Source organism: Bacidia gigantensis (genome assembly GCF_019456465.1).
Source record: "Bacidia gigantensis strain McMullin 20006 chromosome Unknown contig_245, whole genome shotgun sequence".
In the NCBI taxonomy this organism is placed as follows: domain Eukaryota; kingdom Fungi; phylum Ascomycota; class Lecanoromycetes; order Lecanorales; family Ramalinaceae; genus Bacidia; species Bacidia gigantensis.
The window spans coordinates 227,407-255,107 of NW_025408601.1; the positions used below are offsets into that span (position 1 = coordinate 227,407).

Consider the following 27,701-nt stretch of genomic DNA (forward strand, 5'->3'; position numbering starts at 1 on the left):
GAAATCGCTAAATTATACAATGCGGTAGATGATGGACTAAACACAGAACGATCTTCGGCAATCAGATCGAGCTGTCTAGGCGATCATCTTCCCGCTTATTTTGTATCGGCCAGCTGGCCTAGCTTGATACAGATTCGAGCTACACTTTCATGGTTTGTATTCACACTGATATCAGGGAAACATGTACTACCCCACCTCCTCCGAGGCGGTGAGGAGTGGATGAGAGACAGGCAAGGTATCACGCAGAAGAGTCTGCACATTGGTCAGAAGGACGGGTCTTATATATGTGGCCCTGAGGGATCTTTTGGGAGGATAGAGGATTGGCATAGAGGTCGAGAATTTTCCAATGTTTTCAAAAGCAATTTCTTTAGCTAGTGATGATGATTATGGTCCATCTCAGCATTATGTCATACATAGACAGCAATTCATAATTTCGGCTTTCCAACCCCCAAACCTCCGCCGTTGGATTATTCATGTGACTCTCCACAACTCCCTCCCCTTTCGTCTCAACCCTCAACCTCCCCAACCGCTCAATCCTCTCCTCCGCCTCCCTCTCAATCCTCCCTACCAACTCCCCACAACTCGGTACATCATGAATGAGCCCAACAACCTGCCCAGCCGTCCACACCCCAAACTCGGTATCGCCCCCCACAAAAACCTCCCTCCCCTTCTTCCCACTCACAAACCCGGCAATCTCCTCAAACTTCCCCTCCTTGCTCTCCCCCTCTACCCTCCTCGCCTCCCTCGCCATCCCATTCGAAAACAACCTCGTCGTATTCCTCCATCTCCGCATCACAAGCTCCGTATCCCCCTCTTCCGCACCCACAATCGCCCTTTTCACATTCTCATGAATCGGCGCCTCAATCGTACACATGAACCTCGTTCCCATATTAATGCCCTCGGCGCCCAATGCCAGCGCAGCCGCTAATCCCTGTCCGTCCGCAAACCCTCCCGAAGCAATGAATGGGACGGTGATGGATTGTCGCGCGCGGGATAGCAGGATGAAGTTCGTGATGTCGCTTTCGCCGACGTGGCCGGCGCATTCGAAGCCGTCGATGGAGAGGAAATCCACGCCGAGCTTTATCGCCGCTTTGGCGTGGCGGATTGTCGTGCATTTGTGCAGGATTATGATCGATGGATCGCCTGCTTTCAATTGCTTGATTATTGACCCCGGGTTGTTGCCTGCTGTTTCGACGATCTTGATGCCCTCGGAGAGAATCACGTTGGCGTAGGCCGGGTAGTCCGGAGGTTGGAGCGCGGGAAGGAGGGTGAGGTTTACGCCGAAGGGGGAAGTGGTTAAGGAGCGGGTTTTTTGGATCTCGGAGCGTAGGGCGGAGGGCGTGGGTTGTGTAAGCGCGGTTAGGATGCCCAGGGCGCCGGCGTTGGAGACGGCGGAGGCGAGGGGCGCGGTGCCGACCCATTGCATGCCGCCTTGGACTATGGGGACTTTGATGCCGAGGCGGCGCGTGAGCTCTGTATTGAAGGGCATGTTGGGATTGTGTTCTGGTGGTGAGATTGGTGCGGGTTGTGGTGGGTGTGGTGTCAAGGAGGGAGATGTAGGAATGGTATGAAGTGAGCAGGACGAGGCTTAGATAGCAATTGAACGGTCTGAGACCACATGATGATTGTAAAATGAAATTCTGTGGTACGAAGGGGATGCCGAGGCATTGAGGCGTTGATATTGAAAAATTGTTCCAAAAGGGGATATTTGATATATCCACATAGCGAGATTCATTTCGGGTTAGCAGCCGCAGTTTTAGCGTGTAGCGAAATGTGTCCTGAACCAAAAGTTTGAATGTTTGGAGAAGTCAGCTCTGAACAACTTTCCCAAAGCTTGACCAGGGGATTTGATTGAAAGGTGGAATTCGCAGACTTCTCCGCCCCCCCCATTTGAGTCCCCGCCTTTGGAAGCCCGTTGCACGGCACCGACTTCAACATGAGTGGTCGTGAGTATCGACGAGCCCCCTGAAGGATGCTGTTTGCTGACCTGAATAATTGCAGTTCGCTTCCTGGATCTGTATGCTTCCCTTTTGGACGAATTACCCTTTTCGAGCCTTCACTGCAGTCTACAGATCATACGTCAAAAGGACACTACTGACTTGGCCTGAACCTATAGAATAAAACCCTTCGCTCCTTTCCTCCCCGAAGTCGCCTCGCCGGAGACGAAAGCACCGTACGTTCACTCCATTCAAAAAATATGAGTCTATATGCGCGGCGCCGAGGAGGATTGTATCAGGTCATTAGTCAGATCAGCGTTGACTTGCAAGGCAGATTCAATCAAAAGGCAATGTGGACAGGCCTCACTCTCCTCATCTTCTTGGTTATGAGCCAGATGCCCTTATATGGCATCGTATCCTCCGATTCGAGCGATCCTATGTTCTGGCTCAGAATGATGTTGGCGAGCAACAGAGGGACTTTAATGGAGCTAGGAATTACACCAATCATTTCCTCTGGCATGGTTTTCCAATTACTGGCAGGAACCCACTTGATCGATGTCAACCTAGACCTGAAGGTCGACCGAGAGCTCTACCAGACGGCGCAAAAGCTTTTTGCCATCATCCTTTCATTTGGCCAAGCTTGTGTGTATGTACTCACTGGACTATACGGCCCACCGTCAGAGCTTGGTGCTGGAATCTGCGTTCTCTTAATTGTGCAATTGATTATCGCCGGTCTCATTGTCATCCTCCTCGATGAGCTACTACAGAAAGGCTATGGTCTTGGCTCAGGAATATCTCTCTTCATTGCGACCAACATCTGTGAATCGATCATATGGAAAGCTTTCTCACCAACGACGATCAACACCGGCCGTGGTCCAGAGTTTGAGGGCGCAGTCATCGCACTCTTCCACCTACTTCTCACCTGGCCCAATAAGCAAGTCGCACTACGAGAAGCATTTTTCCGCCAGAATTTACCCAATATCATGAACCTTCTGGCTACTGTGGTCATCTTCGCCGCTGTCATATACCTACAAGGTTTCCGAGTTGAGATCCCTGTCAAATCTTCGAAACAGCGTGGAATGCGCGGATCTTACCCGATTCGACTCTTCTACACTTCCAACATGCCCATCATGCTTCAGTCTGCTTTAGCCTCCAACTTCTTCCTCATCAGCCAAATGCTGTTCTCTCGATTCTCGGACAATTTGCTCGTCAAATTGCTTGGAGTATGGGAACCTAAAGAGGGAGGATCCTCACAGCTATTCGCCGCTAGTGGAGTCGCATACTACATGTCGCCACCGAACGATCTCAAGGCTGCTTTACTGGATCCAGTGCACGCCGCTATCTACGTTGTCTTCATCATGACTGCCTGTGCTTTGTTCTCAAAGACTTGGATCGAAGTATCCGGAAGCGCGCCAAGGGATGTTGCAAAACAATTGAAGGTGAGTCTTTCTAGCAGTTCATAGTCCTCGTCTTCAATATACTCACACTGTCTACAGGAGCAAGGACTCGTCATGGCCGGGCATAGAGAGCAGAGCATGTACAAAGAGCTCAAGCGAGTCATTCCTACCGCTGCTTCATTTGGCGGTGCGATCATTGGTGCGTTGTCTGTGACGAGCGATCTGATTGGCGCTTTGGGATCTGGAACCGGAATCTTGCTGGCTGTCACGTAGGTTATCCTTCTGCCATTCTCCCTTGAAGATACTGACAGGAAGTCATAGCATCATCTACGGGTATTTCGAAATCGCTGCGAAAGAAGGAGATATGGCAGGATTGAAGGGGATGATCATGAGCTAGATGTTTGTTAGTCCAAGTCGCGACCTTGTAGGAAAAGCCTCATGTAAATTCAAAACGAGTATCTAGACATCTTGGACCGTCAAGCCTCGCACATACCTCTCTTTCCTAGACTTTATCTTATAGAAACCCCTCGTTCAAAAAAATGCCGCCTCGTTTTGGACCATCCAAACGCAGTGCGCGCGCGGCAAAACCTGAGACTCCATAATCCATATCCGTCACGCTCAGCTTATACCTGCAACCGCACATCCCCATCCTTCTCCTCGTCAGCTGCGTGACTTCCGCACCTACAATTACACCTCACAATGCCCAACCTCCTCCAATCCCTCGACGCCCACCTCACGGCCGGCCTCTCCTCCTGGTCCGCCACAACCACCATTCTCCTCATCCTCCTAACCGCTGTCTTCATCTACCCCGCCTTCTTCACCCCCGACCCCGACATCCACCCTCTCCTCCTAGCCCGCCAATCTGCCCCCTCTCCCGTCCGCCACCCCGGCTTCTCCGCCACCTACCGCGCCCTCGACGTCCCGCACTCCTACCCCCTCCGCTCAGGCCTCAATGTCAAGGACGCTGGATCTCCGAAATGGGCACGCGGGAGAAATGGTAATTTGAGGGATGTGTGGAGGAGGGCGGTTAATCCGAATCCGCTGGATGAGGGGGCCAGCCTACGGGGCAGAGGGCTGGGGGCGCGGAGGCTGAGGGTGTTGCGAGTACGATGACTAGGGCGGGGACTGTTAAGGTGATTGAGGGACGGGAGGGGGTCGTGGAGTATGGGTTTGAGGGACTGAGTGGGGAGGTGAAGGCGATAGGGGGGTATTTGAAGGGGAAAGGGGCAGGGAGGGTGGTGGTGCATTTGAGTAATTCTGTGGAGTTTTTGGTGGCGCTTTTTGGTGAGTTAGTTGCTTATTCCTTGTATTCGATGGTTTGTGTGGTATTGAGAGCAGTGTGCTGATGAGATGCTGTGAAGCTTGCGCGTTCTATGGCCTTACGCCTATTTTGGTTCCGACGCAGGATAGTGTGGAGGATCTGGCTACTGTTCTCAAGAAGGCGGAAGCTGATACTATTCTTGTGGGTGCTGGGTCTGTGCCTCTTACTGAACTTGTCAAGCTCTATGGCGGGTTGAAGCAGGTGGTCTGGGTCGTTGCTAGGACAAGTAGGCATATGGATTGGCATGAAGTGCCGGAGGGAGAGGGTGGCAATGCTGGCGTCGCAGTGTGGCATGAGATCATCGAAGAGGCGAAGGATGATTCCGATCTTCCTGGTGAAGAGACTGGATCCAAGGACACGGATGTTCTCATCGTGACAAAGGGTGAAAAGGGAGTTGAGATTGTGAAATACGCACAAGAGGTTTGTCATCTGCCCTATCTCTATAACGATCAAGCTGATGCTTTAGAAGAACATCGTCGCAGCAGTGAGCGGCCAGCTTGCCGTACTTCCTCGTTCGTATGCAGCAACATTACAGCACCATTTGACACCACTGGATACGGTGATTTCGCTCGCGCCGCTGACTGACATCTATCCTTTGACTGTCTTTCTCGCAGCAATGTACGCGAACGCTTCTCTTGCTCTCACATCAGTGTGCGGACCGCAAGCAACTTACGCATCTGCGTTCAAAGGCGTCGCGCCAACCATCATCATTGCTTTGCCGAATACGCTGAGCAGGCTGGTCGCAGACAATGAATCGCACCTTTCAGGGTCCTTTCATAAATATATGCACGATCGAAAATTACAGTCGCTGAAGAACGGATCTATGCCAAAGAACACGCTTGGTGTTCGAGACGTCAGACTGGTCTACACTTACGACAACTCCACGGGCTCTAACAAGGCAACACTCAGTGCTTCGCAGCTCAACAGCCTACGGATCTTCACCCGTGCTCGCATCATCTTCGCTCATACAGCACCTGAAGTTGCAGGAGCAGTTTGCCAAACCAACCCCTTGGATTATTCCAATCGAGGGCTCCATCCCAACGCGCCAAGTCATTTGGGACCTCCGTTGGGCTGTTTAGAATTGAAAATGAAGGCTCAGAAAGGAGAAGAGGATATTAATGATAACAAGCCTACGGGGAATCCTGTTGTGACTGGCCCTGCAGTCGTTGGAGGAGAGGTTGTTCTAAATGAGGTTTTGACTCTGACGGACAACAACACTCTTGCATATGCTTGATATAGATGATGATGAAAGACAAGACATAGCCTTCATGAGTGCTAAATGATACATTACGAGAAGAAAGCCCTCAAAACAATTCTTCACACCTGCATGTTCTTTTCTTCACACTTGCTGCCCGTGGATGATACTTCCTGCAGGAAACCAGCCACAACGCGCTAGTGCTGTCACCTTTTCAATTGATATCTGGAACAAAGCATCTCCTCACTTACATCTTACTAACCCACAGGAGAAGCATCGAACCAAAGACATTCTGTAAGCCCAGGACATATTACATTTGACAGCAACATGTCACTTTCACTTCCAGCAATCTAGACATAACAACAACCACTGTTCAACCTCTGGGAGAACATCCTCCATATCACAACAATGTCGACACAAACCACCATCACGCCTGCTCCAGCTCAGACCCCACCCCGCCCTGCCTTCGAATCTTCAGCTCCCCCAACACCCGGTTCCTGGCGCCACCCTCTCAATGCAGAAATAACGCGCCGCCAACGCGCATCCACATTCAGTGAGGACAACCTCCGTCGATCCATCTACAACGGTATCGCCTTATCCTTCCTCCTCTACCTTACTTTCTTGTAAGCCTCTCGTTTCCCTCTTCCTCCTCCTCCTCCTCCTTCTCGTTCTTGCCCTCTACTACCCCTCCCTTCTTTCCGCTCCCCAACCTTCCTCCTCTCCTTCCTGCCCCTTCAAAGCACTCCCAAGCTGAAATTCTCCCCCACCCCACAGATCTAACGCCCTCTCCACCCTCCTCTCACACTCTATACTCCGCCTCCTTACCCTCCCCCTCCTCCTCGCACTCTCAACCCTCCTACTCTACAACCTCACCACCGCACTCCTCCCCCTCCTCAAAAAACCAGATGACCTCACCGACCTGCCCCTCACACCAACCCAACGCGCCCTCCTCGGTCTATCCCCCTCCCCTAAACCCAACAACAGCGCGAAAGGCACCCCAGATCTCACCCCAGGAGGTACCTATATCACGCCACCGCGGTATCCGCTGTCAGCTACACGCAGCGTCTCTTCCAGCGCGGGGGTTCGGGGCAGAGGAGTAATAGCGGTAGTATTTTCGGAGGAGGGGTTGGGGTTGGGACGCCAACTTCGAGAGTAGGCAGTGGCAAGGGGGCTGGGAATGCAGGCACGGATCGTGGGGATAGTCCGGTGCATTCTCCGCTGTGGGCGAAGACGAGGGAGGTCCAGAGACGAGGGAGCGGGAGTCCGTTGGTGGGGGCGGGGGGAAGGAGTGGGAGTTTGGGGAGGAAAGACAGTGGTGGGAGGAGCTCTTTTGGGGGAGGCACCGGCGGGGGTGGAGGCAGTGGGTTGTTGAACAGTAAGTGGCTTTATGAACGCGGTAGGGATGGGGGGAGGGGGAGTCCTAGCGGTTTGAGCATGGGGATGGGAAGTCGACGGGGGAGCGGGTGGGATTCGTAGATATGAGTGCGTAAGGGGAGTGTAGACGAGATGGTGCGTGATGCTGCCACCCTTGCAGAATCGACAGGGGTGTGATCACGCAGTAGCAGTGTGAATATCAGTCACCATCGAGGCTAACAAGCACCGTGTCTCATCATTGAGCTCTCTCTTCAATCTATACTGCTCCGCTCCCGGAAGAAGGTTCTGCTGCCTGAAAAGATGTCATTCACGCTATGCTGACAAGACCTCCATTTCGCTCTGTTCTTCCCATATTGTTATGCAGCTAGCCTCCCCAGTCCCTCCATATCATACGATAGACCCCACCCTTTAGATGCCCAAAATCTAGACAACATATCCCACCATGAAGCAAGCTTGTGAGGTACAAGCGGTACCGTGCCAAAATCCCAGCAAATGCGTATTCTTTCAACAATATGTGGAGAGCGCGGGGTGAAGCAAATTTTTGTATATGCATGCTCTCAGCGTGCTCGTTTATAATGCGAACGGGTGCTCAGAAGACCGTTCCGTCAGAAATGATCATAATAGGCGGTTCTTTCGTGTTCGGTCGTGATACTTCTGCTAGTTCTCTGCCGCCCTGTCATACCACCGATCGAGTCAGTATCTCAGACTCCTGATATGAGTAACGAGAAGGGATGGTTGGGGCCGGTAAAGGGGTTGACAAACCTTCCAACTCCCCGCCTCCAGCATCTGCGCCAAACTCAGCTTCCTCTCCCCACTCAGCCCCAATATTCCATTGACCTCCACTAGCAGGTCGTCTAGAAACCCCACTGTCACAGCCCGCCACTCCACGACGGCATCGTCGTTCGTCTCAAACAGCGGCACGACTTCCATGCTCGGCTGGCCTTTCGTCGCCGCGCGCTCCCGGAATTTCCTCAATCCTCTATCCATATCCCCATCTTTCAAGGTGAGTAGGCCCGTATCGACCAGTAGTCCGCCATTTCTGTATTCTGGTAAGCCAGTGAGGAGGTCCGTCCCCGCGAAATGCACTTTCATGACCTTTTGCATGGGTGTCATGAGGGAGTAGCATAGCCACTGCGTTAATTTGTGCAGCGGCACGATGTTTTCCCATGGTAGGCCTGGCGGGGAGGCGGGCATGCTGTTGCATGGCCAGGCGTCACCGAGGCCTACGCCGTCAATTATGGTGCGCCCTGGGCCAGTGGTCGGCCATACGGTTGCGAGGCCGTTGATGAGCACGGACCAGAGTGTTGGCACTGTGATGACGGGGACCGAATGAGCGGTCGTTGTGGGGTGTGAGAGGAGGTGGTCAAGCATATGCCCTGGCCGGCCCTTTGCGCCGAAATATGACGGATTTTGAGCCAATGCGTCACCCAGTCGCGTCATCAGCCCCGCGCGCCCCTCTAGGCCAGCGAGAGGATTCGTGTCCGGCGTTGCTTGCAGCCCGCGCGCGAGCTGGCTTAGTGTCAGCAATTTGAGTCCCGCGGAATCGACTTGGCACGGTTGTGCGCTGTCGCTGCTGAAGTAGCCGGCTTTGAACATTTCGAGGGACGCGATGGCCAGCCCTTCGCTGCGCCGGTACGTTTTGCCGGATTCTTTTGATTTGTAGGTCCAGCGCGTGCCGGCGCCCGCGTCCAGGAGGACGGAGACGAGGAAGAGGTCCAGGAGGCGGCGCGTCCGCTCTTGGGCGTCAATTGTGCTGGGCCAGGAGGAGAGGAGTTGGTCTATTCGAGGGCGGCCGCCGGCTTCGAAGTGTTGCCATCGCCCGTGTGCAGGGATGCTTGTGTAGTCTGGGGCGAAATCTCGCTGAGTGGTGTCAGTGGTGAGAGTACGGTGATTGGCTGGTGGTAGGGTAAGGTTACCTTTATGATGGACACGACGTAGTCTGCTGTGTCTCTGAACTTGGACCCGTCCACAATAAAGTGGTTCAACTGATTCCGCTTTGCTCTTTGGTATACCAGTCGAGTGCGTGCGCGCACGGCGTATATGCTCCGCAGGTACGCTGCAGGGTCAAGTGTGGGGTCGGGGGGCGCGGGGAGTGAGACATCAGGTACGGATGGGGAGTTGAAGCTGCCGCCGTTGATGACCTTGGTGGGTGGAGGCGACATCAAGGAGCTGTGGCTGGTTCTGGCGCTGGCAGCATTTGTGCTGCCGTTGACACTGGATTTGCTTTTTTTGTTGAAGAGCCCCATGGTGGACAGGTGTGCGGTGCGTAGGGTTGAGTGCTATGCTAGATGAAGAGAGCTTGCATTTAATGTGGCGGAGAGCTGCAGTTGGTGCGGAATTTCTGGTAGTATGGAGGTAGAATGAAGATGAAAGGAGCTCTACACAGAGTCTTAAGCATGGTGAGGTAATGACTTTGGTGGCCTAGGCCAAATGAGTTGATAGGAGCAGTCGGCCACTTTCGAAATTCAATAATTAATGGTGACTTGGGGAGGGGCCTCGACCACCGACGATCACGGAAGGAGGTGGAGTAACACCAGGGACAGTTGACTTTGGCCTGGCGTGCTACCTAGAATTGCACTCGTTATTAGGTTCGCCAACCGTAAATCGACAGGTAATTTCACCCGGAGATTCGATTATGGTCGAACGTCTGGTGAGACTTCTCTGAGATCCTCTAAAAGAACCGAAGACTAGAGGCCCGAGGAGTTAGAGGGCGGACGGCTTTCATCCCCCGCCGCAGCTATTCTAGCTATTGCAAGCCACCATCTCTTCCTTCCCAATCATCACCTTTACCAACCAACGGCTACGATCCCAAACCGCCTCCTTGGCTCGCAAATGCCGAACCGACAATCGGCGACAGTTCCCCTGAAATAATCTTAGCTATCCTGCTTAGGCCTCCCCAAGATTAGATTATCTAATGATGTTACTGCACAAATCGATTGTCAATGTGAAGTCAGATTAGGAAAGGAAAAGGACGGAGAATACATGATTGAGAAGATGGTCGAGTCGACTGGTCCATCGTCCTTCACTGAGGTTGCTGGATGGCTGCCTAGGTGCCTGGGCAGTCATGTCCTAGCCAGGGGCTGTTCTCGTTAGAGACACCACTGTCATTCAGGGATGGATGGTTCTGTTATACTGGATGGCTAATGCGAGCAAGACTCGCGAATTCATACCCTCCAGGACATGCTGTCTTCAACGCCAATGAACGTGGCAAGGGATCTGCTAGTTGCTGCAGAGCACTCCAGTGCCTAGCGGCGCACCGCCACGCTGGCCGCAGCTCTGAGCTTCTCAGCCTCGTCTGCCTGTATAAATGTCAATGTGCTTCGCATTTTTTAATATCGCCTGCTTGTTCCAGGTCCTACGCTCGCTGGATAATGGCGGAGGCTTTGGTCGGCGTTGGACTCGCCGCAAATGTGGTACAGTTTCTTGATATCGGGATGCGTTTTGTGTCAACTGCGAGGGATATCTATAGCTATGGCCAGGGAATGACCGGGGAGCTCCCTGACCTTCGACTTTCCACCGAGATTCTTCGGGAAACCTTGGAGCATCTACACGCATCAGAGACGAATGTTGGGCCTATGTCCGAGGGCGAGGTTGGCCTGAGCAAACTTGCAACACAATGCCAACGGCTTGCTATTGAATTATTGGGCGGATTGCAAGATATGACTTCGCTTGAGAATTGTGGCAGGCGGGATGCATTGAGAGCAGCGGTGAAGATGATGTGGAACGAGGACAAGATAAAGTCCCTGGTTTCCAGACTGGATAGCCTCAAACAAGCTCTGATTGTCCAACTTCTGACTGTGATACGGTAAGCTATGCCGTAGCCCGATTCCATTGACGTTCAAGTGATATGTCAGTCCTCTACTAGCTGACCCTTGAAATTAGCTGCTACGCTCGTCAATCGGTGGAGCAGCAAGAACGCATTTTCAGCCGGCTGGAAGATATCCAAGCGGGCACAAAACGACTTGAAGCGGCTCACGATCAAGGTGAACCGGGCACAATTGCCATTGGGCTTGCTTTCCTACAGTTACTAGGGTCAAAAGTTCCATTCTCCAGCTTTCAAGGCGAAGAATGGGATCTGCAGACTCAACTTGTCACCAAAATCCTCCAGGAAAAGGGACAGAGCAGCAGTTTTTCTCCGTCGATAGCAGCATCCCGAAAAGCTGATCTTCAAGATGACATCCTGACTCGACTACATTACGCTGGTATGAATGATCGACAAGACAGGATTGCTGAAGCATACGAAAGAACTTTCCAATGGATACTCGAGGATGAAAGCTCACAACAAACGCGATGGTCTAACCTCAAACAGTGGCTGGGTTCAGACTCCAGCCTCTATTGGATGACAGGCAAGGCTGGATCAGGCAAATCTACACTGATGAAGTATCTTTGCCAGCAGCAGGGCCAGGTGGACCTAAAATCGTCAGTTGCTGTTCAAAATGAAGACCTTAGGCCCGAGCATGAATCACGTTGCGCGAAGCATTTGAGAAACTGGGCTGGTAGTTCAGAATTGATCACTGCTACCTTCTATTTTTGGAATTCTGGTACAGAGCTGCAGATGTCGCAAGAAGGCTTACTACGCTCTCTCCTCTACCAGATTCTGCAATTTACTCCAGACTTAATACCGATCGTCTCGCCTAGGCAATGGGAAGCACGATGCTTGTTCAATGATATCTCACGGAAATGGACTATTGAAGAATTGCAAGATATGCTTCGAAAAGCTGCTAAAATTATAGGTGCGAGTGCAAAGCTTTGCCTTTTCATAGATGGGTTGGATGAATTTGAAGGCCCGCATGACAAACTCGTAAGCCTCTTCAAGGATCTGATCAGCAATCCAGGGGTCAAGATGTGCGTTTCAAGCCGGCCATGGGTCGTATTTGAGGACGCATTTAGTCATAAGCCAAGTCTAATGCTTCAAGATCTTACTTATGCCGATATTCACCTTTATGTTACCAAACACTTTGAAGACGACGCCAATTTCTCTATGCTTCAAAAGAGAGAGCCTCAATATGCGGATGAATTGGTCAAGAATGTCGTTCTCAAATCTTCGGGTGTCTTTCTATGGGTCCATCTCGTTGTCAACTCGCTCCTCGCCGGAATGAGCTACGGGGATCGCGTAATTGACCTTCAAAAGAGGCTCGATCTGTTGCCTCCTGAACTAGAGATGCTGTACGACAAGATTCTCCAGAGCCTAGATCCCTTTTACTTAGGACATGCAGCGCAATTATTTAGATTGGTAGAACAGAGCCCTGAGCCCCCGTCATTGTTGCTGCTCTCATTTGCTGACGAAGACGACATGAAGACTGCTATTGAGAGACCGATTCAACCCTTGTCTGCTGGCGAAGAAGCTTTGAAGAACGACACGATGTCTCGCCGGTTGAAAAGTCGCTGTAAAGGGTTTCTTGAAGTCGTTGCTGTTTCGAAGGGAAATGATGGTAAGAAGGAAGCCACCGTTCAGTATTTGCATGGCTCAGTCAAGGATTTCATCGAAAGCGCCAAGGTGAAGCGACAACTTGGTGCTTCCCTAGAGCAATCCTTCGATCTGCATTATAGACTGTCTATGGCCTATCTCTCGCTATTAAAAATCATTGATATTGATAACAATGGACTTTGTGACGGACCTTTCTGGAGTCGTATACTACGCTGCCTTTACCACACAGCTCGTATAATGCCTAACAACCGCTCATATGTTATTGCATTGCTTGATGAGCTTGACAAAACAGCGACGTCCATTGCCAAGCGTCCCTCAAGATCTAAGGTGTTGTCGTACGACATCAAATGTGTATCATTAGAGAGCTGGGTTGCAACAGCTCCTTACACGCTACCGTCGATCGGCTGCAGCTACCTATCACTCGTGGTTTTCTACCGCATTCTCGATTACCTCGAAGCAAAGGCGCCTACCGGCTGCTTGGTAGAGACCAAATCAGGTGTCATGTGGCCACTGTTAGTAGACGCGGTGAGTCCCTGGTATCCAGAGATCGACGGAGTCCGTGAAGCAGAGCCCGACGTAGACGTGATTTCTTGCCTATTGAAGAAAGGAGCCGATCCCAACTACCACCCAACAGAAAATCAGCATTCGATGATGTCTTCAGCATGGTGTTATACGTTGCTCCATATAGCTGAGCATTGGGAGAGCCGGCAGTTGAGTTCACCTTGGAGAGAGATTGCAAAGGTTATGGTTCAAAGCGGGGCAAAGACCAACAAAGGTGATCTCCAGAAGTACACATCGTCGGGTAAGAAAATAGTATCACAGAATGTGCTCTCTGCGTTGCGAGATGAGCTCTCGATGATGGAGCCGCCCTCGAGTCGCCGCCGCCGCTTTTCATGGAACTCCTGGCCTCGAAAGCAAAAGTGATGACTCAAACGTGTACTCATCGTCACATCCTCTAAGCTCGCATTCGAGGATTGATGCCCTTCAAAACTATAGGCTCATGGCCTCCACAATCGCAGGTACCTTCAATGCTCAACCTATCCGAGGATCATTAAACAACGCCGAGGCCGCGTCCAGGGAGCGACACCTAGCAGACCCTGTAGACTCTTGTCCCGTTTCGAAGATTAGCACAGCCGATAGAGCTCGTTGTTGGTATCTCAAAGCTGACCGCATGCTTTAACAGAGTTGTGGGAAAAGCACAATCGGGCATTCCTGGGATGCGGCCGTTCGACATTAGTCTGCAATCGCTGAATCAACGTCAAAAAGCCGTGAATTAGACCTTGGGCACGACCGACGTACTTAACGAGGCCAATGAATAGTTGCGACGTGACAGAATTGATGTGGACATGTTGTCTCACCAACAACGCAGGTCATGTACGATTTAAATGATGATTGAATCAACTTATTTTGTGATAGCTATCCGTTAAGATATCATCGGGCGAGGCGGGTTCTAGGATCACATTGGATTTTAGCAATACATACAATCAGTGGACAACGTGTCTGAATTCGTGGATGAAGCACGACCTGACCATTGTCAAAACTTATTCTTGTCCTTTAGTGTCTCTCTATTCTTCTTTGGTCTCGGACATCTTGAGGTGTCATTGCTGTCCTGTTCTTAAGAGCTGTCCTGTCCGCACTATGCACATTGCGTCGGAGGTCTTGAAAATTCATAGCTCAAAGCGGGTTTCATTTCGCGATCACGACGCATCTCACAGCAATGGCATCTCTGAGGATCTCTCCTTCATATATTTGCCGGCCTTGCTGGCGACACGTCTACGTCCAACATAGCAGCAGAACCTTCGTATCATCCAGTTCCAGACGAAGAGAAGGTAAAACATAACGCCCCTTGCTGCGGATGCTGTCCGCTTGATATTCCACCCTTCTGACTCGCAAATCTTCTAGGTGCTGTTCCGGTATTCAATCCAACGTCCTCCCCCAAACTTGATTCACTGCTCCAATTCCTCCGTCTCAACATATTCCTCCCTGCCCATCTGTCCCAAGCTCAACGTGATCTTGTTTACCGCCAAAAGAACCATCCGTTGCTCACTGCTGATGAGCCCGCCACCGTCGCTGTACAAAATGAAGAATTCATCCTCAAACCTCTCAACCACACGAAGGATGAGCCTACTTCAAGATCTAGCTATGTGCAAGCATTGGCTTTAATGGAGGAGATCGGGGATTGGAATAATGTTGTCGCGTTGTTAGAAGGCTTCAAGCAGGCGAAGAGGAAATTCAAGTTTGGTCTCAAGGAGAAGACTTTGAGAATGTTAGGGAACCAGGGCCAGCTCGGCATAATTACTGAGATGCTCCGGAGAGTGGATAAAACAGAGGTGAATTTGAGCGAGGGGAACATAGCGCATGAGGCCATGACAGGTGCCATACAGAAAGGGATCAAGGAAGGAGACTGGGCAGCTGCAGTCAAATACGCCGAGATGATCTGGGAAATGCTTTGGGAGGAACGACATTCTACTCACGACTTTTCGAGAAGAACAAATGCAAAGTACTATCAGTGGATGGTGGTCCCGACGGAAAAGGCTACAAAACGACCGGAGATTGTGGGTGCTATGGTGCTCGTGCACGCGATGCAGGGCAACAAGGAAGAAACGGAGAGATACACAACAGCGCTGATGAAGACATGGCATGTCGTGGAGAAGCTAGTAGACATGGAAGATTTGCAGATGATAAAGCATGCTTGGAATATGCAACTATTGGCTTACAGCCCACTTCGCCTTGGCTTGAAGAGAGCCGCTCATCTACTATCGTCGAGTGACGAGTCCAAAAGGGCATTCTTGGAAAAAGCCCAGGTAGATATCGACGTTGTGACTAAAAGGTGCCTGCAGCGTCTTAAAATGGGTGAATTCATCGGGCGGGGACGAGGTTCTCAGATGCATAAAGAGACGGAGATGTTGATGACGGATGCTGATCCTGAGACCCTATGACATTGAATATGCTGGTACATTATAGTGGCCGGAGAAGATCAAAGTCGATTCATAGGTCCCCGACACCTCTCTCGATTATGGCTAGCGGTGGCAGTGCGTGCAACGAATTTCAAGAGGGATTGTGGTTGCTTGGAAGCTTGTTATATTCCAGGCACTTTCGCCTCTGGGCCTGCTTGGTTGCAACCAACAATGTGTCGCGCATTCAGGGCGTATTCTTGCGCTTCACATTGCTTAAGAAACAGCAACTTCTCGGCAAGACCAGCTCGTGAATCAGGAGACGGGGCTAAGACCTCACAGAGCGTGGTGACGGTATAATAATAATCTGGCGACGGCTCATCTGGCAGGCCCAGGTAGGCGCAGAAGTGAGACAAGGCAGAGAAACAGAGAAAAAATCATACGGGCCGCTCCCTGTCAGAGCTTCAAGCTTAATATAACTTCAATACCGGACCCTTCGCGCTGTGAAGAGGAACAGAGCCTTATGCGCATATAGCGATTTCATCAGCCAAGCACCAATTTCCACGCCACAGACACGGCTCGCATGTGATCCAAAACACTTGCAAAACTCGCACCTCAATTTAGACGAAGTAGACCTGAATTACGGCGCAGGTCTAAGGTCATAGGCCTTGCTGGCGATTACAAAAGCAGCCGTATCCCCACTATTGTTGGTGCCATGTTGGGCCCAACTCCCAACCAGAACTATACCCGATCCATTCCTTTTACTCGCAAAATCTGAGACAGTTTAAAGAGTGCACAGTTCCCTAATCGTTACAAAATTGAATGCCTCAACAGAGAGCATCATGATATTCCCCACCCATGTCGGCGTTCTTCTCCTTTCGCTGACCTCCCTCACGTTGGCGCGACCCATTCCTCGACCATCTATCATCACACAGTCACAACCGCCACCCCAACAACCAATATCAGAAGCATACCCAATACCAGGAAGTACAACTCTGACTCTCCACCGTGCTTTTGTCCCTTCAGCCTCACCGTCGCCCTCGTCTATCTCGTTTGAAGAGGTCAGCAAACTTTTAGCATCCGCGACCGAGGAGGCTGAAACTAAAAATGGACCCGCTGGCACGGAGTGGACGTGGCCGGCGACGAACGAGAACAACCAGGTTAGGATTCATATCGAGTCTGAAGCCCCCAGGTTCTTATGGCGGGATGTCAAGGATATTCTGAGGGGAGTGGAGAGCGTTCAGAAATCGATCTTGAAGGATGGAAAGGGGGGTAGTGAGGGTGATCTGGATTTCGAGATACAGCAGGATAAGGGAGAGGAGAGGGCTGTGGTGCTTGCGAAGGGGTGGGTTGCTAGACGATGAGATCGGAGTTTGATCAAGACTTGCTTCAGCTTTATTCGATTCGAAGGATTCAGGACCCTTCATTATCCAGCAAGACACTTCTCAGACCCCAAGAGTGGTCAAAAGAGCACTCCAAAGACCCACCAATGGCACCAATGGTGGGCGGTATCCCTTCTGCGAGGAAGCTGGGCTGTCTACCGCAATAAACCATGTCAAAGCTGCAACGACTTCTGAGCAATGAAGTATTTCATCTTGGCGACACTTGGAAGACTGCGCCGCCATGTTGCAGCATGGAACACGAAAGGTCGATTTAGCACACGTAGAGATACAGAGCAAGCGCTCAAGCTAAGCAACACAACGCTACGATGTACGATTCTTGAAGCATTCGTCGGAGATGCTGAGCTTTGCCATATAGCATAGCAACAAGTACTGAGAAATATAGAAGATACCAATTTGATTTCCTCTACATAAACATTATCTGCCTAAGTCCCATCGTTTGATTTCTTTAATGACGATTTTGCTTCTTCAATCCTCTTTTCAAGAAGGCAACATCTGCATGTACTTCTGAATTTACGTTTCTACTGCACTTTGAGATATATGATCTAGTAAAGACCACTGAGACCCGAATTCTATGAATATGCACGGTTCATTAGATTATACTTCCTGTCCTAAATATAGCAAGTCGATTCAGACTCAGTACCCAGACATTCCTTCTCGAGAAGCGTGGTTCCTGTCAAACCCCATTTCGAAAGCGGCTTCCTGATCATCCTACAGCAATATATAGAGCTCCTATCCTCCACACTAACATGCAATACCTGATCACGGTGCACACCCCCGCAACCGTAGCGATGAGTCCTGAAAGAGGCGTCCCATGGTGTTTCGTTCCAGAATAGCAAGTATCTCCTACCCTCTCTCCATAAAGACCCCCCTGCCTTACCTCAGACCATTTCCTAAGCCATTCTCTATATCTTTGCTCCCTGATAATTCACCTGCCTACAACCCATCATCATCATCCTCCTCCAGGCCGCCGCACAACCACCACCACCACCACCCCACAACTAAGCACGCAGCTATATCCGCCTTGCTCTTCCCCCTCCCCATCCCCCTTCCACGCCCTATGCCTTCTGCAAGCCCTTCAACCCCACCACCAACACCTCCCCCTCCGACCCCATCCCCCGCCGAATGTCTGGCCTCAAATGCCCTTCTCCTCCACCATAATCAGCGGCACGCTTTGCCGCAATAATTCGATCGCTGCCCAGGATGAGGCGATTAGGCACTCTAATGTCGAGGGGGCGTTTAGGGCGTGGGATTGGTCGCCGCATCCGTCAGGGAGGGTGAGTGTGCATGCTGAGGGGGTGGGGGTGGGGGACGAGGCTGCTGTGGGGGGCGGGAAGAAAAACGGTGGAGGCCCCGGCGGGGCGGGGGAGAGTGGTGTCGCTGGTGGAAGTAGCAGGGTTGGCGCGGGGCAAGGGGGTGGGCAAGAGGATGGGCAGGGGGTAAGAGGTGTGGGGAGTCTGGTCTGGGTCACGGCGCAGAGTTGTTTGAAAGGGCTGTGTGCTTATGAAGAGGAGTTTTATGAGTTCAGGAGGGAAGTGCAGTTTCTGATTGTGGGAAATGATCGGGAGGGGACGGAGTTGAAGGCGGGGAGTGGGTGGATCAAGCATTTGGGGGGATCTGGGGATGGGGGGAGTGTTGCTGCTGGGTGATAATGGGTGAGGCGCTGGTTGATGGGGCGAGGTGGAGGGATTTGTTGTGTTTTTAGTAGTGATGATGGGAAAGATGTGAAGGGCTGTGATATCTCATCAATCATCTTCTGCGATGTTGGAGCATTGGAATAGTGAAATGTAATGAACAAGCTGTTTCATCGCGTCTCAATTGACAGACCTCGGAAGGAGCAGCGCATCAGGATTCTACCCCACGCATATCGCTGAATCGCCCGATTCGCTATGTTTTGCATAATGAGAGCTTGACGTGTTTAGAAGAATTCTATCCCACGCATGTGACCACGACGGCGCCACCACTGTCTTGATAACAATCGCCGGTCATAGTGAAGATTTGCGGAGTAGGTAAGACATAGGTAGAAGAAAGCCTTGAGCTAAGGGTAAAGGCCTCATTCATAACCGGCCAATTCCTGAAGCTGAATGAGTTCTGCTGGGACGTACTCCGTGATTTGTTCTAGAGATCTTCGTCTTTCTCTCAAAATGGAAGAAGTCTAATCAGTGATAGCAGGAGGAATAAAACATGCGGAGAACACAACATGGGGGAATATCGACCATGCGTGTCGTACTGGTCTTTTTCTTTATCTTCAGCTCAATTCTCGCCCTCCCAATTATGTTCATATCTCCCTTATTCCAACCGTTCCCAATCAAGGGCACGACCTTCACTATAGTCAAGCAGAATCCCATTAGCGATATCTCCTTGACAGAGGTGGAGAGGACACTGGAGGTGAGCAAAAACCTGCCCTCCTTCGGCTAGCAAGCTAGTTGATTGGGAAGTTGAGCAAATCTGACAGATAATCGTCATCTAGGAAGTGAAGAAGATACTTCCACTAATGCCTGGCGGGCCTGCCGGATTGGCCGAGAGTGAATACTACTTTCCTGACGAAAGGCAACAACCAGCCGGATACCCAATCAGATGGTATATAAGGTCAGAAAGGTGAGTTATTCTCAATTATCTGTGCGTAGGTGGGTCGTGAGGGCATAGTAGCCGGTCTTTGATGGGTCGAAGCAATAAGGGATGTGAAAAGTATGCCGTCAGGAGATCCATGGCGTTGGCCCACCATCCCAAGAACATTGCCGAAAAGTTATTCGGAGACTGCGCACTTGGTCGGACGTTACTGACCTATCACCTTAGGATAAGTATGGTATGGGAAGATTTTTTTGATATTGCATCGGGAACACTCGATTATGAGCGCTCAATTAAATCAGGCGCTCAGGCTTTGTCGTTCGAGGTCGTTGATAGCAGGTACGGCCAGAAAGTGGTGGCAGCAGGCAGGGTTTCGGTCATTCAGAGTGCATACGGGACAGGAGAGGTATTATACCCTAGTGCCAGCTTCGGCACAAACGTCACGACGATTTGATTTGGCGCTCCACCACAAGACAAGAATTGAGACGAGGCTTTTCCGCATGGCGTGGCCATGTTATAGACTGGCAGCGTACGCTGAACGAGATGCTAGACTGTCATGTGGACGGTTGGATCCTGCCTAATCCCTGAGTCTTGTGGAAAGACTCATTTCGCGCTTTTCTTTCCCGCAGGCTTCATGCCCACCTTTCTCGCATCCTTTGCATCGGTTCCCCCACTTCTTATCAGTCTTCTCTTTCTCAAATATTCTGCCACAAGTGGTTCCACACTAGACGGATCGTGTTTCTTGTTCCGCAAATAATATAATCTTGCTCTTCGCGCCCGTTTGGCCGCCCTCTTCACCACCTCCACGCTCCTCACGTTCGGGCTGTAGATTTTGATCCACATCTCTACACTGACGCCCATAAGCTTATTGCGTAGCAATATAGCCGTGTCAACATGTTGCCGCCGTATGTTCATGCAGACTCCGCTGAATGGGTCACCGGTCTTGAAGGTAGTATACAGGACATCTCCGACACGGGGGGCATCGGGATTCTCCCGATTGAAGAGGCGAGTACGGCTGCCAGTTGGGTCCAGAAGGGATATCTGAGACTTTTGGTGGTCTTCTACGGGGAAAGGACTTGCTTTTGCGACGGAAGGGGGAGGTGGGTAGGTTCGTATTTTTTTGTTTCCTACAGATGGCTTCATTAGCGAAATACCGAGGAAATTCTCTCAAAAATGCCTACGCTCGTATGTAGGATCGTGAAGTATTCGGTATGGCGAGCGCAGTCGTTGATCTGGGGCTGGAAGTGAAGGAGGTTGTGGCGGTGGAGGTCGTGAGGTTGAACGTTCTCTAGCAGTGAATAGGCAGCGAAAGCATATGCTTTGAGGTCTGATCAATCGAGCGTGAAGCACCAATGGCCTTAATAGCTGAGATAGTGCCATCGTAATTGCAATCTTGCTGTGATGCTTATAATGCTGGCGATAGTCATCTATCCTCTCTATCAAAACAGAAATATCCAATAGCTGCTCAGCCCTACCAATGCTTGGCGTGCCCAGACATTGGCAGCACCCGGTTGCGGGAATGGAAGTCTAATGCCCCTTTCATCCCGTCTTTCTTTAGACCTCCTTCTTTACTTCTCTCATGATGCAAACACTGCGATTCGCATGATAAGCTATGTCGTATGAATTGTGTTCTAGATCCAAACGACACACTACACCACTGTCGCATTGTATCGTGTTGTGATCTGATGCCGACTCAAGTGCCGATACATCGTACCACAGCATAGCACCATTGCTAATTTCGCTTGAATCTTCCCGCTGCCTCCAAATCTCAATTCTTCCAAATTCGGACAATAAATCATTAGTCGAGTGAGACCAAGCCAGATTCGGGGACTGATACTTGATCTAACGCTGTTCCCCGGATTCGTGGCTGATCGGAGCATGGATTGCCTCCTCTCTTCTGGCCGCTCATTCGTCCTCGTGCCAACGTTGTTGAGATGACGCGCGTGAAAGCCACTATCATACTCTAGATCTTCCGTGGAATATGTACTACTTATGTTAACCTGTCCCATATCTTCCAGAGGTCTGATTATTGCTCTTCGTGCGGTACTCGTCATTCATTTCCATGCATCGCTAAAGTCGCTCTTTAATTCCTTTGGTCACTCCTTTGCACTTGTAACGAGACATTCATTATGCGCTTCTATTCACTCCTTTTGACATTGCCCTTGGCATTGGGCGAGAAGTTGGTTATTCCGTCTGTAGAACAGGCCGTTGCGAAGGAAAACGAACAATTCTCGGTTTATACTGATTACATTGACGGACCCACTGGCATAGCGAAATCTGTCGCGTCCAAGCCAACGCCAAAGGTCCTCGCGCAGCTACTCAAGCAACAGTCCGCTGCTGCTGTCGCTGTTTCGACACCGTACTGGTATGAGCAAATTACGCACCAAGGCATCTCACCCAACAATGCCAACGCAGCCTACAAGGTGTACCGTAATGTGAAGGATTATGGGGCCAAAGGGTGAGCACATGTGCTGTCCTTCGGGGCGGCGACTGATTTGATGGTAGCGATGGCATCACGGATGATACGGCAGCTATTCAAGCAGCGATGAGCGATCAGACTAGATGTGGTCCAGGCTCATGTCAATCATCCACTGTCTCTCCGGCTGTCGTCTACTTCCCTTCCGGAACGTACATTCTCTCAAAGTCTATCATCATGTACTACTACACTCAGATGATTGGTAATCCTAACGGCGTGCCTGTATTGAAGGCTACCGCCGGCTTTTCTGGTCTGGGCTTGATCGATGGGGATATGTATGAGCCCGGCAATGCAGCAGGTGTCTTAGAGTTTGGAGGTTCGAGCGAAGAGATCGAATAAAGAAATCAAATGCTGATGACTCACTAGCCACCAACGTCTTTTGGAGGCAGGTCAGAAATTTCGTTATTGATATGACTTCGATTCCGGATGCATCTGGTGCAACAGGTATTCACTGGCCTACGGCACAGGCGACCAGTTTGCAAAACATTGTATTCAAGATGTCGTCAAATAAGGGAACACAGCATCAAGGTCTCTACATTGAAGCAGGTGCGTCAGCGGTGCAATTCCCCATGGAGTGATTTGGCTCATGTGAGATGCAGGCTCTGGCGGCTTTTTGACCGATTTGACATTCTACGGAGGCTTGAACGCGGCGGTATTTGGCAACCAGCAATTCACGATGCGTAACATGGCATTTTACAATTCTGTAACAGCTATCAAGCAGGTCTGGAACTGGGGCTGGACGTACAAGTCGATAACGGTGCAAAATTGCACCACCGGCTTAGACATGACAAATGGCGGACCTTCTAATCAAGCCGTAGGCTCCGTAGTATGGCTTGATAGTACCTTCAAAGATACCAAAGTCGCATTCAGCATTGCTCGCACTGACACATCCTCGCCGAATACGGGAGGCTCGCTCTCAATCGAGAATGTAGCTCTGAACAACGTCGGCACAGCGGTTCTGGGTCCAAATAATGCCATTTACTTGGCAGGAATAACCGGACAGACTACCATCACGGGTTGGAAGACGGGAAACACCTACAACCCAACAGCTCTAGGGAAGAGGCAAGGCGGTTGGACCCCACCTACCCGTCCTGCATCCCTTTTGGTCAATGGCAAGTACTATGAGAGGTCAAAGCCACAGTATGAGACTCTTCCCGTAACGTCTTTCCTCAGCGCTCGCTCTTCTGGAGCCAAAGGTGACGGAAACACCGACGACACCACCGCCCTGCAGAATGCCATCAACTCAGCGGTAACACAAGGCAAAGTCCTCTTCGTTGATGCAGGAACCTACGTAGTCAGAAAAACCATCCTGATACCTGCAGGGTCCAAGATTGTTGGCGAAAGCTATTCCGTGATTCTCTCCTCCGGTACATTCTTCTCCGACATTAACGCCCCTCAACCTGTCGTTCAAGTTGGCAACGCAGGCGACACCGGCGTAGTCGAATGGAGCGACATGATCGTCTCCACCCGAAACAACGAAATTGCCCAAGCCGGCGCCATTCTCATAAAATGGAACCTTGCCTCCACATCCAGCTCCCCCTCAGGAATGTGGGACGTGCACACCCGCATCGGCGGCTTCAAGAACTCCTGGCTCAACGTGGCCGATTGCCCCACCACCCCTTCCTCCACCGCGATCAACACCAAATGCATCGCCGCCTACATGTCAATGTGGATCACCAAATCCGCTGCCGCTCTGTACATGGAGAATGTCTGGCTCTGGGTAGCCGACCACGACGTCGAGGACCCGAATCTCAGCCAAATCACCGTCTACGCAGGACGAGGCCTCTACATCGAAAGCACAGCCGGCACATTCTGGCTCGTCGGCACAGCAGTCGAACATCACACGCTCTATCAGTACCAAGTCGCCAACACGAAGAACATCTTCATGGGCCAGATCCAGACCGAAACCCCGTATTACCAGCCCAACCCCGCAGCTCCCGCCCCCTTCAACACAGTTAACAGCGCCATCAACGACCCCAATTTCGCCACGTACTGCCCCGCTGGCTCGCCCACCACCTGCTTCATGGCATGGGGCCTGCGCATCGTCGCCTCCAACAACATCTTCGTCCTCGGGGCGGGTCTGTACAGTTTCTTCAATAACTACAATACCGCGTGTAATGCGTTATCCGCGGGGAGTAACTGCCAAACGGCGATTTTCACGTACGATAATGCGGGGAGTATGAGTTTGTTTGCGTATAATTTGAATACGGTCGGGAGTGTTAGTATGGTAAATAGGGATAATGTCGTGCTGGCGAAGAATGTGGATAATAGGAATAATTTCCCGAGTACGATTAATTTGTTTAGGAGTCAGGGATGAAGGGTATGGGGCGGAAGGGGAGGAGAAAGGGGGGTATATAATAAGAGTCTGTCTGTGGGCGTGGGAGAGTGGGAAGGCAGAAGCTTGCGTATGTGGTAAGCAAGTAGGTATCTATGCATGTATGTATGTATGTATGTACGTTTTTGTAAATAAAATCTCATGACTACCTGACACTCATGTCTATCGTCACGGCAAAATACGTGTGTTCATTGACCTCACTAATGTCCCTCAAGAAAACTTTCACGGTGCCAGGATTCCACCACCGACTCTCTGCAACAGAGTACTCGATCCATGGGCTGGACTGGGCTAACGCAGCCTGATAAGTCTGAGTCTCCGACGGCAGGAGGAAACGGCACCGCCGTAGGACAGCCGTACCGATCTACACCAACATCGATCCCTCCCCACCCCCAGCCCCAGCCCCTAGCCTTGTGGCAACAAAGCGGTGATGACGGACTAATTGCCACCCTCAACCCCCAATTCAACCCAATTCTGGCCCTAATCCCTTGGAGCGACAGTGGGCGGCGGCATCGTGAGAAGGCATCGGGGAAAGGGAGGGAGGGGTAGAACACGGGGCTGAGTAAGGGGAAGGGGCCGATCAGTTTGTAGATAGATTAATAGCGCCGTGGAAATATATGCTAGGAGTGGATGGGGGGCTTAAAAGTGCTCTTCGGGGGATGCGTGTGTTGTACGTACAGAAGGGGTGAGAGGGACGGCTTTGATCATGTGTGGGGTTTGTCGGATAGATATGGTGACTCTAGACCTTCTTTATGTGTGTGGAAGCGTCCCTTCCATGGAATTGAGATTTCTTGCTAATTGGAACATCAGAGTGCAACATACGTTTCAATAAATCTCCTCCGTTTTCTTAGCTGAGGAAGGGGAAGGTATGATGCGACTTGCTGGTGTATAACTGTGACAGCTTCCAAAGCTTTCGTGTATGACTTGCCCAGAGCCATGATTGAAATGCTAAGTGTCTTCGTCTGCGTATCGTAGTAGCCTTGATAGACGTGAAGTCTCGGTATTGCAGCAAACCAGAGAGCGCAGGCTAAGCAAGGTTAAGCACTAGGTAAGAAGCACAAGGTAACTAATCTGCAGTGCAACGATCGCCTCGCTTTGTCCTCAAGAGATGTAGATCCTCGTATGACAACTTTAGCCGACCAATTGCGGTCTGGATTACGTGAGATGGTCAAGCAATCTCCTGGACATCACTCTCCTTTGCCCTGCCCTCCAACTCCCGCCGCGCGATCCTCCCCATAAGAGAACTATCCCACGCTCCTTCCCTCCACGGGGTCTCCTCCAGCATTGCGATAGCATCTCTGCACATTCTGGCATCCTGGCATTTTGTGGCGGTGAAATAGAGTGGCTGGATCAGTCCCGCCACGAAGGAAAGGAATGACATATTCAGAGCGTCCTCCTCACCACAATTAGCGGCTATCGCTTGAAGGACATTTTCACGAATAAGTGGAGGTTGGGCGGTCTCTGGAGGCGGGGTTGGCAATTTGGAGGGTGTGAACTGGAGTACGGCTTTCGCGTCTGCGAGGATGCTGGAGAAGGCGGATGTGAAGGGAAGGTAGATGGCTGGTAGTGGCGGTGAGAGGAAGGTATTGATTCTGATATGGAGAGCGAGATATTGCATTCTCATGATTGCAATTCGATCGGATTCGAGTCGTGTTGGTTGAGGTGTTCTGGAGAGGAAGTTTGTGAGAATTGAGGGCCATTGCTCGAGCTCGTATAGTATTCGTTGCTTCTCGGCTTGGATGTGGAAAGGGACATTGAACGCTGAAGGGGAAGGGTATCTTGGCGTGTTGTCGTGGAAAAAGGCATTTGCTCGACCGAGCTGGCAGTTGAGAATCAGTGAGATCTTGTCGAGATCTGGGGTTGCGCCGGGAATGAGAAGCGTCTTGTCGAGCAACGGATACGGTTCCATCGGCAAAGTGTAGCAGGTGGAGAGCCCGAGCCAGAAGGCGGCATGTAGGTCCATGACACTGAAGATACGAGCAAAGTCTTGGACCATGAGGTTGGGCTGCTGGTTTTTCTGAAGCCCAGGTGACGTCAGCTCGTTGAGTTCGGTAGGATAGCAGCGTCGTAAGATGTCGATACCAGCCGTGAGGTGTACTCTTGCGTTGGAATCTTCGCCTCCAAGAAAGTCAAAGAGCGAGAGCAACAAGCATGACGTGAGGACTAGCTCTGTTGGTGGGTTATGTGTCACAGACAATTCCTTCTGCAGCTCGCAGATGGCTTTGATGTATTGCCCATGAGCATATCGGAGTCGCCCCGTATCGTGGGAGACGTTTTGTGATAAAATCTTGGCCTCGTTGAGGTATTCAGTGATAGAGCCTAAAGCGAGTACCGTATGCTTAGTGCTTCCATTGGAATGGCTGGCTTGTAGGATGAGCTGCTGAACACGAAGAGAACTTCCAAATGCGAAATTGATCACAGGCCTTGCATTGGAATGGAAGTAATCATAACAGCGTCGCTCTTTTGCGTTCTGTAGGAAGTCAGGGTGTAGGTTGGAGATTGCTGCCAAGGCCTGATCAAGGATCTTTTGATACAGTAAAGACGGTACGGCCGTGGGATCTATCCCTTTTTGATGAGCATATCCATCACAAATACGGCCCGTCTTCTTGCAGTTGGCGCAAGCAGGCTTCTCCTCATCACATTTGATATGTCGGACCCTACGGCGGGTTAGGCAAGGCAGCAACAACGACAAGACTGCAACTTCAAAACCAAGCATTGTCTACTGGATAATCAAAATGATGTGGCATAAAATAAACGCTTTATGCTCCTCGAAACTGGCACATGAAGTCTGGAGAAAGAGTGAGACATACTTGCAAGTTTTGCAGCCTGTCTTCACATGAAGTCCTCCTGCCCTCAGCGATCTTCGGGTCTTCTTGGTCATCTGAGCGTCGGTTACGGGGGCCATCGGAGTCGTCGGAATTGCATGTACCAGCGTGTCTTACGAGCGCTGATTCGCGATGATCGTGTTTCTGCAAACCAAGAAGGATCCATGGCAGTCGGACTACTTGTACTTACGAGAGTCGAAGATGGTGGTGATTGGATGCAACGTGAGTGAGGTGGCTATGCCCGAAAGGGGCTAGTCCAGCTGTCAATTGCTCGGACGTGATTGGCCAGGTCGTGACTCGCTTGATTAGCCAGCAGCCGCTCCCGTCCCTATCCCTTATTGGGGCATCCAGCTGCTTTTACCCATCCCACATTGGGGGTCCTGTATCATTGCAGATAGCCTTGGCCATACAAAATGCTGTTGCCTGGCTGAAGCCGCGTAATAATGGCTACGAAAGGGTCTGTGGAGCGGGAGGAGATGAGGCTATCTTCAGCTGTAGTTGATGACATAAATAAACCAACACCTCCATACCTCATCCCAATTGATCTCTGTTAT

The 27,701-nt window shown here is 51.0% G+C and overlaps 10 protein-coding genes across 10 annotated transcripts; 6 read left to right on the forward strand and 4 right to left on the reverse strand.

Annotated features, from left to right (window-relative positions):
• Positions 1-186: 186 nt before the first annotated feature.
• KY384_005165 (uncharacterized protein) lies at positions 187-1,489 on the reverse strand (the record flags this gene model as incomplete). The annotated part of the gene is made up of 2 exons (XM_044813666.1): positions 187-301; positions 414-1,489. The coding sequence occupies 2 exons, from the start codon at positions 1,487-1,489 to the stop codon at positions 187-189; spliced, it is 1,191 nt and encodes a 396-aa protein (XP_044668967.1).
• Positions 1,490-1,936: 447 nt separating this feature from the next.
• Positions 1,937-3,731, forward strand: SEC61 (translocon subunit; the record flags this gene model as incomplete). The annotated part of the gene is made up of 6 exons (XM_044813667.1): positions 1,937-1,946; positions 2,002-2,017; positions 2,117-2,173; positions 2,272-3,376; positions 3,434-3,603; positions 3,656-3,731. 6 exons carry the CDS (start codon positions 1,937-1,939, stop codon positions 3,729-3,731), a joined length of 1,434 nt encoding a protein of 477 aa, XP_044668968.1.
• Positions 3,732-4,443: 712 nt separating this feature from the next.
• On the forward strand, positions 4,444-5,889 carry KY384_005167 (uncharacterized protein; the record flags this gene model as incomplete). Its single annotated transcript, XM_044813668.1, has 3 exons — positions 4,444-4,618; positions 4,696-5,075; positions 5,125-5,889. The coding sequence occupies 3 exons, from the start codon at positions 4,444-4,446 to the stop codon at positions 5,887-5,889; spliced, it is 1,320 nt and encodes a 439-aa protein (XP_044668969.1).
• A 1,924-nt stretch (positions 5,890-7,813) lies between these two features.
• Positions 7,814-9,470, reverse strand: KY384_005168 (uncharacterized protein; the record flags this gene model as incomplete). The annotated part of the gene is made up of 3 exons (XM_044813669.1): positions 7,814-7,897; positions 7,987-9,084; positions 9,141-9,470. The coding sequence occupies 3 exons, from the start codon at positions 9,468-9,470 to the stop codon at positions 7,814-7,816; spliced, it is 1,512 nt and encodes a 503-aa protein (XP_044668970.1).
• Positions 9,471-10,595: 1,125 nt separating this feature from the next.
• KY384_005169 (uncharacterized protein) lies at positions 10,596-15,591 on the forward strand (the record flags this gene model as incomplete). The annotated part of the gene is made up of 4 exons (XM_044813670.1): positions 10,596-11,029; positions 11,107-13,572; positions 13,649-13,671; positions 14,654-15,591. The coding sequence occupies 4 exons, from the start codon at positions 10,596-10,598 to the stop codon at positions 15,589-15,591; spliced, it is 3,861 nt and encodes a 1,286-aa protein (XP_044668971.1).
• Positions 15,592-16,388: 797 nt separating this feature from the next.
• KY384_005170 (uncharacterized protein) lies at positions 16,389-16,910 on the forward strand (the record flags this gene model as incomplete). Its single annotated transcript, XM_044813671.1, has 1 exon — positions 16,389-16,910. One exon carries the CDS (start codon positions 16,389-16,391, stop codon positions 16,908-16,910), a length of 522 nt encoding a protein of 173 aa, XP_044668972.1.
• Positions 16,911-20,117: 3,207 nt separating this feature from the next.
• Positions 20,118-20,657, reverse strand: KY384_005171 (uncharacterized protein; the record flags this gene model as incomplete). Its single annotated transcript, XM_044813672.1, has 1 exon — positions 20,118-20,657. The coding sequence occupies one exon, from the start codon at positions 20,655-20,657 to the stop codon at positions 20,118-20,120; it is 540 nt and encodes a 179-aa protein (XP_044668973.1).
• A 986-nt stretch (positions 20,658-21,643) lies between these two features.
• On the forward strand, positions 21,644-22,329 carry KY384_005172 (uncharacterized protein; the record flags this gene model as incomplete). Its single annotated transcript, XM_044813673.1, has 2 exons — positions 21,644-21,972; positions 22,020-22,329. The coding sequence occupies 2 exons, from the start codon at positions 21,644-21,646 to the stop codon at positions 22,327-22,329; spliced, it is 639 nt and encodes a 212-aa protein (XP_044668974.1).
• Positions 22,330-22,487: 158 nt separating this feature from the next.
• On the forward strand, positions 22,488-24,307 carry KY384_005173 (uncharacterized protein; the record flags this gene model as incomplete). The annotated part of the gene is made up of 2 exons (XM_044813674.1): positions 22,488-22,536; positions 22,590-24,307. 2 exons carry the CDS (start codon positions 22,488-22,490, stop codon positions 24,305-24,307), a joined length of 1,767 nt encoding a protein of 588 aa, XP_044668975.1.
• A 1,183-nt stretch (positions 24,308-25,490) lies between these two features.
• Positions 25,491-27,227, reverse strand: KY384_005174 (uncharacterized protein; the record flags this gene model as incomplete). The annotated part of the gene is made up of 2 exons (XM_044813675.1): positions 25,491-26,979; positions 27,133-27,227. The coding sequence occupies 2 exons, from the start codon at positions 27,225-27,227 to the stop codon at positions 25,491-25,493; spliced, it is 1,584 nt and encodes a 527-aa protein (XP_044668976.1).
• Between the last annotated feature and the right edge of the window lie 474 nt (positions 27,228-27,701).